The sequence below is a fragment of the Culicoides brevitarsis genome, chromosome 2 (genome assembly GCF_036172545.1).
Source record: "Culicoides brevitarsis isolate CSIRO-B50_1 chromosome 2, AGI_CSIRO_Cbre_v1, whole genome shotgun sequence".
Classification (NCBI taxonomy): Eukaryota; Metazoa; Arthropoda; class Insecta; order Diptera; family Ceratopogonidae; genus Culicoides; species Culicoides brevitarsis.
In genome coordinates this window covers 41,454,136-41,467,616 of record NC_087086.1, presented here as the reverse complement: position 1 = coordinate 41,467,616, position 13,481 = coordinate 41,454,136, and the positions used below count along the sequence as shown (strand labels likewise).

General features: G+C 31.4%; 3 protein-coding genes across 3 annotated transcripts; 1 reads left to right on the top strand and 2 right to left on the bottom strand.

The window, feature by feature from the left end:
- Window positions 1-1,119: 1,119 nt before the first annotated feature.
- LOC134831636 (integrin-linked protein kinase) lies at window positions 1,120-7,684 on the bottom strand. Its single transcript, XM_063845426.1, has 5 exons — window positions 7,344-7,684; window positions 5,311-5,476; window positions 5,058-5,242; window positions 4,475-5,000; window positions 1,120-3,024 (listed from the first exon to the last, which is right to left on the bottom strand). The coding sequence occupies exons 1-5, from the start codon at window positions 7,430-7,432 to the stop codon at window positions 2,647-2,649; spliced, it is 1,344 nt and encodes a 447-aa protein (XP_063701496.1). The 5' UTR covers window positions 7,433-7,684; the 3' UTR covers window positions 1,120-2,646.
- A 127-nt stretch (window positions 7,685-7,811) lies between these two features.
- On the top strand, window positions 7,812-9,700 carry LOC134831631 (GA-binding protein subunit beta-2). Its single transcript, XM_063845421.1, has one exon. The coding sequence runs from the start codon at window positions 8,006-8,008 to the stop codon at window positions 9,602-9,604; it is 1,599 nt and encodes a 532-aa protein (XP_063701491.1). The 5' UTR covers window positions 7,812-8,005; the 3' UTR covers window positions 9,605-9,700.
- Window positions 9,701-10,207: 507 nt separating this feature from the next.
- On the bottom strand, window positions 10,208-11,870 carry LOC134831637 (kelch domain-containing protein 10 homolog). The gene is made up of 3 exons (XM_063845427.1): window positions 11,545-11,870; window positions 11,199-11,487; window positions 10,208-11,143 (listed from the first exon to the last, which is right to left on the bottom strand). Exons 1-3 carry the CDS (start codon window positions 11,736-11,738, stop codon window positions 10,286-10,288), a joined length of 1,341 nt encoding a protein of 446 aa, XP_063701497.1. The 5' UTR covers window positions 11,739-11,870; the 3' UTR covers window positions 10,208-10,285.
- Window positions 11,871-13,481: the final 1,611 nt, after the last annotated feature.

Below are 13,481 nucleotides of genomic sequence, written 5' to 3'. Positions count from 1 at the left end.
ATTATTAATAAAAAAAAATAAATAAAGATTGTATTTACTAAATAATTATTAATTATTATATAGAACTTAGAAAATCATTGTACATCACTCTCGATCAAAATCTTGATAAAATCAAGTAAAATGTTTGAAATTTTTAATTAATATATTTAGCTCTATCGTAAAATATCAGTAAATAAGAAGATACATAGGCGTTTGATAAATTCTTTGGATGAATATTAAAACGGAAGAAAAAAATACAATTAAAGCATCATCAATATATCGAACGATAAATTCAATAAAAAATAATACATATCTTCACATCAGCTAAATAAAAATCTGAATTTAGACAAAAAAAAATGTTTTTTTTTAATTTTTTAATATTTTTAAAAAGTTTCTTCAGTCTAAGGTTTGTTGATTGTTAATTTTTTATAAAAATTATTATTTTCCTTTCACTTCAAATCGAATTAAACTAAAAAATTGAAAAATAATTTTTATAAAAAAAAAACCTTTAAACAAGTTTTGAAAACAAATTTTTGCATAATATTGGAAAAAAAATTTAAAGAAACCTCTTGTAAAAATATCATTTTCGATACAAAAGTCTTTAAAAAAAAATCAAATTTTTTAATTTTTTTTTTGTTTTTAAAAATTCCTTGAAAAATTATAAAAATTGCAAAAAAAAATTAAATTAAATTAAAAGTAAATTTTAATGAAATTTTTAGATTTTTTTCGACTTTTAAAAATGTGGAGCAACAAAAAAATTTAATTCAAATACATATAGGGCGATAATACACGTAAACGATCACTTTTTTCGATGCATCTTAATTTGACCAATTTCTTAAATTTTTCAATAGGAGAGTTTACGACCTTTTCTGTTAAATCATTATACTGTAAATCATTGGATCGCTAAATAAATCCAATTAATTTTAGTACTTCAGATTCGGAGGAAAATCTCTTCAAAAAACTCCATTTTCTGTTAATTTTTATATTTTTGTAAAATTAAATAATCAGAAAAATTCACCACTTGAAGCCTTTTTTCTTGAAATTCACTTTTTAAAACTCAAAATTTTAAGCTAAAGCCACTTTTATTTAACTTTTTTTTCTTTTGTTAATTTTTTTTTTTTGTATATATTATTATTTTTTTATATGCATTTTTTTCACATTTTCCTCAAATTTTCCATGTTACAAGTAGATTATTATCATAACAATTAAGAACACTTTTTCTCATTATCATAAACATTTGTTTGTGTTAACTGTGTCCGATAACACATTTTCATTAGTATCATTAGAGAGAGAGAATTTTTCTTCTGCTTACTGAGTAATGTTAGTCTTTAATTTTTTTTTTAAATTTTTTGTAATTTTTTATTAAATTATGATTAAAAATATTTATATTAAAATAATTTTTTAAAAAATTTTTAAAAAACGATTAAAAAAATTAACAATTTTGATTGAAACATTAAGGCACGATTTTTTTTGGCGAAAAGTGAAATATTTCAAGAAAAATGGAAAATCTCAAAAATGATCGCACAAAATAAAACTTCACACAGGGCTTCATCGAGGCACAGATTAACGAAAATTTGTGAAAAAAAATTCGTTAATACATAAAAACTGCAACTCGATAAAATAAAATTAAAAAAATAATAAAAAACAAGCTATTCTAAAAATAATTTTTTTTTTGTAAACTTCTCGGAATCAGGAAACGTATTTAAACTATGTTATGTTAGAAAAAGTAAGCGGATTAATTGTAATTAGAAATATCTCATGCATTTCACTTATTTGCTACAATTCAGATGGTTTTTTTGTTCGAGATGTTGTTCGACAATTATCTTTGGACCACATGAGATTTTTTTCTTGTTACATTTTTTCGAAGCAAACATTTTTCGAGCACTTTCAACAACAAAAATTTCAAAAATCGAGTTCGACGGATGGAATTTGGTCCTCTTATGCATTTCTTGAATGAGGAACAACGTTAAAAATTTAGAAACCGAGGGAATTTTTAAACGTTCGAACCTTTTTTTGAAGATTTTATTGTTGAAACATGCAGCGAAAAATGTTTTGTTAGTATTTTTTTTTGTTCCTGATTCCTTATTTTTCTGCTTTTAAAGTTACAAAAAGTCGTTTTTGAAAGACAAGTTGGATGTTGAAGCGATCCGTGAGTCACTGAACGACCAAGAACTTTGACAAACAGAACGAAACTTGCCTTTTGAACCGATTTTTGTAGCTTTAAGAGCAGAAATTAATGGAAATTTCAAATATTGGTGAATGAATATTTACAATCTGACGAGAAATTCGGGGAAATCTCGTGTTGATTCCATAAATTTATTCATTTTGTTGTTAAAAAAATGAGTGTGCGATCACTTGCTGTTGCGATTTCACCGCCAAATTGATGAAAATTGAAAGTTTTGTCACAGATGTTGCGTTTTTGGCAGTTTTCCATTTCAGTTTTCGATATTTCACTTAATTTTGTGTATATTGTGCATCATCATGATTCATTGCGATAAAATTTTTGTGTGTAAACAACGTTAAAAAAAATTCTCTCGTGACATAAAATAATTATTACGTTTGTTAATAAAATTAAATTCAATTATTATCTTACACGTTGAACGAAAAATTAGAAGTTATTAAAGGCACACTGACTAAAAATTGTCTTCCGAATGAAAAATCGCGCACTTAACGTTTCATTTTCTCCAAAATTGGCACAATCATGTCGAAACGAGGTCGTTTTCCGGGATCTTCATTCATGCAAATGCGAATCATCTTGGCGAGATACGGCGCTGTACCACGAGGAATTTCCAATCGGAGTCCTTCACACGCAATTCGCATGCCGCATTCCATCGGTGACAAATCAGCAAAGGGGATTTCGCGTGTCGCAAGTTCCCAAAGGCACACAGCGAAACTCCACATATCGCTTGCCTCCCAATTACGATCGCCGCGTTTCTTCAGCAATGACTCGGGCGACATCCAGGCCGGTTGATAGCAACGACCCCGTTCTTGGAACGAGAATTTGGCATCGCCCATATTCAAACGGGCTGTCAAATCGTCGTCAATCTAAAAATAGAGACAGAGAAAGTACAATTAATGAAACGCATTCAACAGGCGTCAATTAATAAGCGTCAGATAAATGATTAAAGGTTTATTTCAACTACGCTAAATTTTAATTTTGTTTCGTGCTTTGCTCATTAACAACAATCAAGCAAGAAATGCAGAGGCGGCGTCAGACATTACTGAATTTCGTATTTTTTTGTTTTGGAGGTCATGAACTAGGTGAATAACAATATTTTTTTTCGCGTTTTATACATAAAGTAACGTTCTGACAGTCGTTTTGGATGCATGAAGGCGTAAGAAACCCATATTCGAATGGCATGATCGAATGAAAAGTAATGAAACTGACAAAATATTATATTGGCAAAACACAAAAATGTGTTGATAGATCGAAGCAATAAGGAAAAATGTTAAAATTTTATTTAAAAAATTGAAAAAAATCAGTTTAAAAAATTTGAATTAGCAAAACATCAATTTTCAAATTTTTTAACTGTCAATTTTTGAATTGACATTTACAAATTTTTAACAAATTTCCAGTTTTTAAATGTTTTTTTATAAAAATTATTAAAATTTTAATTTGTTTTATAATTAAAATTATCAAAAATATTAATTTTAAATTTTAACGGAATTTTTTTTTGAATTGACATTTACAAATTTTCAAACAAAATTTTGAATTTTTGGTCATTTCATTAAAAAATATTAAAATTTTAGTTTTTTTATAATGAAATTTATCAAAAATATTAATTTTAAATTTTAATGGAATTTTTTTCGAATTGACATTTACAAATTTTCAAACAAAATTTTAAATCTTTGAACATTTCATTAAAAAATATTAAATATTAAAAAAATAATTGAAAATTATCAAAAATCAAAACAAATTTTTTTGAATTGACATTTACAAATTTTCAGTAAAAAATGTCAATTTATGAAAAAAATTTAAATTCTTCAAAATTTTTAATATAAAAAAATTCATTAAATCAAAACAAATAAATTGGCATGTGAAATATTTTTGCTAATCGCATCCGCTTTAAGCAATTTCAAAAAGGAAATCTTCATTAACGACACGCAAAATCAGAATTTCAATTGAAATGACCTCAAAAGTTGTCGAAATAATAATTGAAAATTCTTTCTAATGGCAACAATGTTGAAAACCCAATTAATACACATCTGTAAAAACATTTATCAAGACAGAGTTATGCGTTAAACGACAACTGTTGTAACAATTACAACAGACAATAATGAAATTTCTCATTCGTGTTTCGATTTTATCGTTTTTTCTTCATATTTTAATTTTTTATGTGAGATTTTTCGAAGAATTTCGCGTTAAAAATTAAAATTTCAGTATTTTGAGGCGTGTCAAGTTGAATATCCCTGCCTTGATTTATGCGACATCGAAAATGGTAACACAAGAGACACACAAATAACTCGCGAGAAACGAAGCAAAAGCCATACATACCATAATGTGATAGCTATTGAGATGAAATTCGGGTATGATTCGTTCGAGTGAATGTAAGAACTGCATTCCTTTGGCGATGTCGACGGCAAATCGAACGGCTTGCGCTGTATCCACTACAATACCGCCGCCAGAGTGAAGCAATTCATGGAGAGAGCCGCGCGGCATGTACTGCGTGATGACAATTAGCTGCGGCGGAGCGTTGCAACAACCGAGCACGGGCAGAATATTGGGGTGCGAAAAGATCCGCAGCTTCGGAAATTCTTCATTGAAGTCACGAGAAGCACGTGCGGTGCAATCACGAACATTGAGAATCTTCGCAACGATATCGTTGTTTTGCCAACGTCCTCGCCACGACTCGCCGGAGGGAGAAATCGCAAGTTTACGTTGCAACGTCAAGTCTTGGATGTTGATTCCCTTGAAACGGGACAACGTGGCATCCTTTGTGCGTGTTTTCGAGGACCAACTTTGATCTTTGAACGAAATTTTTCGCAACTCTTGTCCTGTTTCGACCGCAAGTTTATGCAATCTACAACAAAAATCAATAAATTTCACAAAAAAAACTTGAAAAACGAGAAAAACTCACTCTGTGGCGAGAGCTGGCTTCGCTTTATCCAAAGGAGTGTCGCCATCTTTGTTCGCAAGAGACACCAACGAACCGTGATTGATCAATTCCTTTGCGATTTCCGTGTAACCCCAAAAGCAAGCGTAATGCAATGGCGAATTTCCATGTTCATTTAACGCATTTACGTCGGAACGATGACGAATAAGCTGCATTTTTATTGCAAGACATTACGTAAGAATTTGTCCATAAAGAGAGTAAAAAAATGAAAAATTACCATTTGTACAACTTCCAAATGACCATGAGCCGCAGCTAAATGTAGCGGAATGTCATCACCCATATTGGTTGCGTTTACGCGAGCACCGCGCGAAAGAAACATCTCAACGAGTTTGAGATGTCCTTCCTTTGCGCACCAATGCAGCGGGCTAAATCCATGATCGTCTCTGCAATGAAAAGAAAGGAAAAATTTACATTCAAAATGCGTACAAAACTCGTTTAATGTAAGTTTTTTTTAAACAATGAACAATACTTTAAACGAAATTCATTTTTTTTTATTTTGGGGTGACACAAATAATTTTTTTAACTTTTAACGGTAAAATTTTTGAATTGACATTTCAAAATTTTTTGCGAATTTTAAATTTTTTTATGTTTTTCAGGAAATTTTTTATAATTTTGAGTTGAAATTTTTCATTTTTGATAAATTTGAAGACTTTTAATTAAAAATTTTTGAAATTTTCCATATTTTCAAACTTTTAACGGAAAAATTTTTGAATTAACAATTCAATTTTTTTTTTAATTTTTAAAAATTATTTTTTTATTATTTTTAAAATTTTAAGATTTTTTATATATTTTGGAATTTTCAAATTTTTAACTAAATTTTATTATTTTTTTTTTTGTTTTTAAAAATTTTTTATGATTTTCAATTTAAAACTTCTATTTTTCATGTTTTGAGTTAAACTTTCCAGTTTTGATAAATTTAAGAAATATTTCCAAAACTGTTTCAATTGGAATTTTTTTAAATTTTCAAGTTTTAACTTAAATTTTCAATTTTTATAGTTCTTCAAATCGATTTTGAGTAAAAGTTCAAATTTTTTTTGATTTTTTTCTTTTCACAATGAAGGTAAATTTATAATTCATTTGAACTGAAATTTCATATTTTTTTCTCTTTAAGATTTTTTCACAATTTCATTAAACTTTTATTCGAATATATCAACTTTCATTAAAATTTTAGATTTTTTTTTCAAAATTCAATTTTTAAAGAATTTAATTCAAAATTTTTATCACTTTAGAAGAAAATTTTTCAACTTTTCAACCTTAATTTTTTTTGATAATTTTTTTTCACAAAATTTTTGACATTTTTTTATTAAAATTTCACATTTTTTATTTAATTTCAGCCAAAATAATTGCTAATTAATGCGAAAATCAATCAAAAGGCATCGCAAACAAGACCTCCTTGATTGTAGCGAATCAGTCTATTTATACGTGACTTTGTCATTTTCAAGCAAGTGACAAGAAATATTTTTACATATTTATTCTGGCCACTTGTTTCACACACATTCGAACATGACGACATCGCGAGACATACGCGAAAGTAAACCATCGCCGACGACGACGTGTGTCACATGTGTGCCAATATACGAGGAGCAATAAACAACAAAAGAAGAGGAATAATAAATAAATAAATGACAAAAAAAAAATAAATAAATATATAACGCACTTTTGGTGAAGATAGCCCGAGTCCCGAGTTGTAGAAGTTGTTTCTACAATTGCCGAACGGATACTAACGAACGGAGCGCAATACAAAAATCATTCTGGTTTCTGTTCAAAAAAGACATTTCGATCGAGAGATATGCGGGGATCTTCATGTACGGGCACCAAATTTCAACTTTTTTCGTCGAAAAATTGCCATTTCGTGCCTTGAGAAATTATTCAAAACGTGTCGTTTTAATTGAAATTGGAAAAAATTGCCTCCCACGATCCGCTCGTGACTTTAATCGCGTTGCTCACTAATTAAACTGACTGACACACAGAGATGACGTAATGGATTTGTGGTAAGAAAGTTGAAGGCGTTCGCTCCCATCTGTTTATTTTTAACACTAATTTCTCACGAAATGCCTTCATGTCGCCAGCGGGACAGTAAATCGAGAGTAATTGCTCGATGGAAGTATCGCCGTCATCGAATTTGTCTTGTGTCGTGTCTTGCTCATACAAAAAAACGCAAAAAAAAAGTCGTCAAGGTAATGTATAATGCCAAATAAGGAAGAAAACACACTTTTTCTTTTTGGAAGTTGAAAAATTCTTGATACTTACCCCACATTTGGATCGTGTTCGGTATCGTCGAGCCACAAACGCACATTCATCGTGTTGTTTTCGCGACACCAAGCTGTAATATCCTCCATTTTCACGGGAAATCTGGTATTATTTAATCAACAAATCTTGTGTTTTGATTTTTTTCGTCGCTTCGTCGTTGCCTGATGACTCCTCTTTTCACGTTAAACGGCACTTTACACGGGATTTTTGGATGGAAAACACACTGACACAAAACACTCGGCAAAATCAAGCTCTTTTCCGGGTATTTCACTTACATTTCATGCGGAAAGCCCCTAAAAATCGAAGAAAATTGGGCTCTTGGCTGTTTTTCGGTCAAAAATTGTAACTTACAATCCGTTACTCCTCAATGTTTTATCATTTTCATTCGTCTCAAAAAATAATTTGAGGCGTATCGCATTGAAAAGTGATAATTTTTGGCGTTTGTTTTGTGTTTACGTTTGAAAATCATCTCCAAAAAGCATTTTTTATTGCTTTTTCATCAAAATCCATACCTAATTTTGGATTGAAACGAAGTACAAGCCCCTTACAAAGCAGAACGACGATAAGAATCGACGCCAAATAACTCGCAAAAAGAGAAATTCTTACGACTTTCGAGCTACTTCCGGTTTTCTCATCACAAACGCTCCGTTTCTGGCTATGCGATGTCTGCTGTCGTCAAGCTACGAACGCCAACCAAGTCTGAGTCCTCATTTTCGGGCGCGAAAACTCCCGAGGGCAAAGGGATAAAACTCGCAGACCCCAATTCGAGTTCAATAATGGACCTCGGGCGATTGTTGTTGGAAGCAGCGAAGGAGGGAGATACAAAACGCGTTTACGAACTCATGCTAAATGGAGCTCCTTTCACGACAGATTGGCTTGGAACGACCCCTTTACATTTCGCGGCAAAGTACAATCACGCGGAAACGTGTCAGGTTTTGTTGCGAGGCGGTTTGAGTAAAGATGCGCGAACAAAAGTTGATCGAACCCCATTGCATCTCGCCGTGTTCGAGGGACATTTCAAAATTGTCGAGTTATTGTTGCAACACAAATGTAACCCAAATGCGGTCGATATGCTCAAAATGACGCCGTTACATTGGGCTGTCGAGAAGGAAAATGCAAAAATTGTCGAGTTACTGTTGAAAAATGGCGCCGATGCGACAATCAAATCGAAATTTGGAAAATCTCCCGTTATGATGGCAGTTCAGAAAAACAACTCGAGGCTCATGGATTTATTATTGGATCCAAATCATGCGCATGAAGCGATGAATCAAGCAGAAAATGCGTCAAAAAGCATGAAAAAAGACTCCCGCATCGAAGAAGACGACATCGTAATCGACGAAGATGGCAACATAAAATCCCCAAAAGAGTCCCCGATGAACACAACTGACGATTTAATCGAAGAAGACACGAATTACAGCGAGATGATCAATCAAATGGACGATCCAGCGTCGCCCGGAAGCATCGATGCTGTTGGATTAAAAGTTTTACGCGATCACGGTATCCAAATGTTGCCGCAAGACGATAACAATACGATCAAAACTGCCCTCGAAAGTGGTTGTAAGCTAGTTTTATCGGAAGCAGGCAAGCTCGTGTTACAAAAAGCACGAAATTTCCGTTCAACGCCCGCATCTTCGCCAAGTACAAGCATTACGCCAATCTCGCGTAAGAGATCCGCTCAAATAATTTCGCCTTTGCAACAAACCGCATCTCCAAAAATCATAAAATTACAAAAAGTTGCGAATATTCGATCACCGAAGAAGATAAAAACGGACGAAATGCATAAATTATACACAAAAACGTTGGATAAGCTTCCTCGAGGTACGACAGTAACGTTATCGAGAGACGACATTACAATTCCCGACGAAGATGAGGAGCCCAATGAACGAATTGCCGACGTGCAAGAACTTAATGAGGATTATGACGAAGAATTTTTGGAAGACACAGCAATTCAGGGAGATCGAATTACCAAATTGGAGCAACAGATGAAGGAAATGCGACGTGAAACGGAAAAACTGAGAAAAGAGTTGGAACAGACGCAGAAATTAAATGAAGAATATAAAGAGAGAATTGAAAAGTTGGAAGAAGTCGTTTTTGCGGAAAAAGAAAAATCTGAGGAAAATGAAGAAAAAACTGAGGAACGTGAAGAAAATGCTAAAACGGAAACTGATGAAAAAAACGAAGAAAAATCTGAAGAAGTTGAAAAAAAATCAGGAGAAAATGAAAATTTAGAAGAAAATGAGAAATCTGAAGAAAAATCATGATAATGAGTAGTGAAGTTTTTTTTTGTAGTTTTTAAGTTTTAGAAAATAAGATTGTTAAGAGTTTAAATAAATTTTAAGGAAATTTTTTGGACAAATTCCGTTTTTAACTCCTTTTGCTCTTCGAAACTTTCGATTTTTCAACTTTTTTTGAAGATAAAAAAAAAATTCAAATTTTAACGGAAATTTTTTGAATTGACATTTCTAAAAATTTGAAGTAAGATGTCAAAGTTAAGAATTTTTAATACGAATAAAAAATCTTAGCTCAAATTTTTTAAAATTTTTTGTCCTGAAAATATCTTTTCATATGAAAATTTTGATGTCAAAAAAATTTTTTCTTGTTATAATTTTAAATTTCGAGTAAAATGAATATCTTTTGAGGTTAAATTCTTGAAATTTCAGTTTTTAGTTCTAAAAATTTTGAATTTTAATTTAAAAAAAATATTTTTTTTATCAAAATTTAAAATTTTGAGTAAAATGAACGTAAAGGTAAAAATTTCGGAATTTAGTTCGAAAAAAATTTTTTCTTAACAAAACTTTTTCATTTCAATTTTTTTTTCCTCTCAAAACTTTGAATTCTTAACGAACTTTTTTTTTTCTAAAGATAAAAACATATTTTTTTTTTCAAGACTTCAATTGATTTCATTTTTTTTTTTTTGCATTTCTGAAAGATACAATAATAATTTATGTAATCCTCGCGACAAATTCAACGGGAATTCCCATACGCAGTAAGGTATCACGATCAATTTCTCGCAGTCGAGGACAATAAAAGTTGATTGCCTCCCAACAAATCGCCTTCAGCGACGGAATCGTGATCCACATTTTTTGCAGTACACTCGTTCGAATATTCGTATTATTCCTCAGCTTAATACCGCCAAAAATGTACATGCATCCGTCATTATCGATGCTCGAATCGTGGAAGAACAACGGCGAATAAAAGATACTTTGGCCACTCATGATGCAAGTCCATTGTCCCGTTTCCAACGACAATTTCCAGATATCGCGGAACGCCTTGCGACTATTATTGCCTCCCGCTATCACAATATTACTCCCGTACTGACTACAAGAATGACATTTTCTCGATGTCGGATATCCTTGATTCATTTTCGGATCGGGTTTTGTCGTAATTTTAACCCAAACATTCGCATCCAAGTCAAAAGCGGGAATTTGACGCAAACTAAAAGTTGCTACGGATGTTCCGCCGCCAATCACGTATAAATATTTCCCATCGTAGGCAAGTTCGTGACGATAACGAGGCTCCGGATCGTCTTGATTGATGTCCTGACGACACAAATACGCCAGCTCCCATTCCCTCGTAAGCAAATTTAGACGATGCACGTCACAAGTGTACGAAAATCCATCTGTTCCGCCCACGGTATACAAATAATGCTTGTGCATGATGATCGCTTGTCCATATTGAGGCGGAGGCTTTTCGCCCGTGGTCTCAAACTCTTCGACATCTTTCGTGGGATCATTTGTACGCCAAACGTGAACTTTGTTGGAGACTTTTGTAGCAAAGGGATATCCTGTTCCGCCGTAAATCTACAAAAAAAGTCAATTTAAAATCTGAAAACATCGAAAAATGATGAAAAATTACCATTAAATAATCTCCGTAAAGACACATCGCATGAGAAGCAAGCTCAACTGGCAAATTACTCTTTTCCCCAAGTATCAGAGTCCATGTTTTCGAGAGCAAATCGAATCTCCAAAGTTCCTTGAACATACAATTCCCTAATTCGTTCTCCTCTAAATTTCCCATATTCGGATTGAATCCGCCAAACAAGTAAATTGCCTTATCTGAAGCGGCAATCCGATGTCCTGATCTCGGTTTCGGATAATTTGTCACTTCTGGCTTGCGATAGTTGACTTTTTGCAGTTCATAAGGTCTAAAAAGGTAAAAAATTTAGATTTTTCATGAATTTTTTTTTTATTTTTTTTTTTACCTAAAAGTGTATTCCATGTTGCTCCGAAGCTTTTGACTCCGTAAATTCTCTAAACACCTGTCACAATACTCAATCAAGGAATCCTCGAGAGAGAGCAAAAACTTTGGCTTTATAAAACGCTTCGCAAATAAAAAAGCCTTCAGTACAATTTGTGCAATTAACAATCCAAAAAGAGGCAATAATCCTAATGACATAATTTTTCAAGTCCCTTCTTCGTGAACATCTTAGGCTGAAAAAATCTCTCGCAAAAGTAACAGGGAATTGTTTATTTTTGTGACTTCGAATTGTTCTCAAGGACGATAAAATTTTCCAAAATAATCCGCCAAATACAAATCACTCCCATGTTGAGAGATGGAAGATGCGGGAAAATGTAATTTTTTACGTATTTTCATTTTTATAATTTTGTAGCTTGTGAAACATCCAAAAGACATCCAAAGCAAATTTCCTTAAAGAAAAATTTTTTTCAGTTTCAACTTTTTGGCAGTTTTGAGTTAAAAAATGATTAAAAATGATAAATTAGAGCCCCTCTGATAAATTTTTATCCATTTGAAGCAAGATTTGACAAAAATTGCTTTGACACAGTTTTTGACACAGTTTTTTTGCTCTTGATTTAGTTTTTAAAACAAAACTATGTCAAAGAAAAAATTTTTTTTCAGTTTCAATTTTTTGGCAGTTTTGAGTTAAAAAATGATTAAAAATGATAAATTAGAGCCCCTCTGATAAATTTTTATCCATTTGAAGCAAGATTTGACAAAATTGCTTTGACACAGTTTTTGACACAGTTTTTTTGCTCTTGATTTAGTTTTTAAAACAAAACTATGTCAAAGAAAAAAATTTTTTTCAGATTCAATTTTTTGGCAGTTTTGAGTTATAAAATGATTAAAAATGATAAATTAGAGCCCTCTGACAAATTTCAATCCATTTGGAGCAAGATTTAAAACAAACAGTTTTTTTGCTCTTGATTTAGTTTTTAAAACAAAACTATGTCAAAGAAAAATTTTTTTTTCAGTTTCAATTTTTTGGCAGTTTTGAGTTAAAAAATGATTAAAAATGATAAATTAGAGCCCTCTGACAAATTTCTATTCATTTGGAGCAAGATTTGACAAAAATTGCTTTGACACAGTTTTTGACACAGTTTTTTTGCTCTTGATTTAGTTTTTAAAACAAAACTATGTCAAAGAAAATTTTTTTTTCAGTTTCAATTTTTTGGCAGTTTTGAGTTAAAAAATGATTAAAAATGATAAATTAGAGCCCTCTGACAAATGTCTATTCATTTGGAGCAAGATTTGACTAAAAAAGCTTTGACACAGTTTTTGACACAGTTTTTTTGCTCTTGATTTAGTTTTTAAAACAAAACTATGTCAAAGAAAAATTTTTTTTTCAGTTTCAATTTTTTGGCAGTTTTGAGTTAAAAAATGATTAAAAATGATAAATTAGAGCCCTCTGACAAATTTCTATTCATTTGGAGCAAGATTTGACAAAAATAGCTTTGACACAGTTTTTGACACAGTTTTTTTGCTCTTGATTTAGTTTTTAAAACAAAACTATGTCAAAGAAAAATTTTTTTCAGTTTCAATTTTTTTGGGAGTTTTGAGTTATAAAATGATTAAAAATGATAAATTAGAGCCCTCTGACAAATTTCTATTCATTTGGAGCAAGATTTGACAAAAATAGCTTTGACACAGTTTTTGACACAGTTTTTTTGCTCTTGATTTAGTTTTTAAAACAAAACTATGTCAAAGAAAAAATTTTTTTTCAGTTTCAATTTTTTGGCAGTTTTGAGTTACAAAATGATTAAAAATGATAAATTAGAGCCCCTCTGATAAATTTTTATCCATTTGGAGCAAGATTTGACAAAAATAGCTTTGACACAGTTTTTGACACAGTTTTTTTGCTCTTGATTTAGTTTTTAAAACAAAACTATGTCAAAGAAAAAA

Bases quoted from the DNA above. Each gene is read 5' to 3' on its own strand.
- LOC134831636 (XM_063845426.1), bottom strand. From the start codon at position 7,432: ATGGAGGATATTACAGCTTGGTGTCGCGAAAACAACACGATGAATGTG. The intron at 5,477-7,343 runs GTAAGTATCAAG...TTTTCATTGCAG, and splicing joins GAACACGATCCAAATGTGGG to AGACGATCATGGATTTAGCC. The intron at 5,001-5,057 runs GTGAGTTTTTCT...TTTTTGTTGTAG, and splicing joins AAGCCAGCTCTCGCCACAGA to ATTGCATAAACTTGCGGTCG.
- LOC134831631 (XM_063845421.1), top strand. From the start codon at position 8,006: ATGTCTGCTGTCGTCAAGCTACGAACGCCAACCAAGTCTGAGTCCTCA.
- LOC134831637 (XM_063845427.1), bottom strand. From the start codon at position 11,738: ATGTCATTAGGATTATTGCCTCTTTTTGGATTGTTAATTGCACAAATT. The intron at 11,488-11,544 runs GTAAAAAAAAAA...TTACCTTTTTAG, and splicing joins AACATGGAATACACTTTTAG to ACCTTATGAACTGCAAAAAG. The intron at 11,144-11,198 runs GTAATTTTTCAT...CTTTTTTTGTAG, and splicing joins TTTACGGAGATTATTTAATG to ATTTACGGCGGAACAGGATA.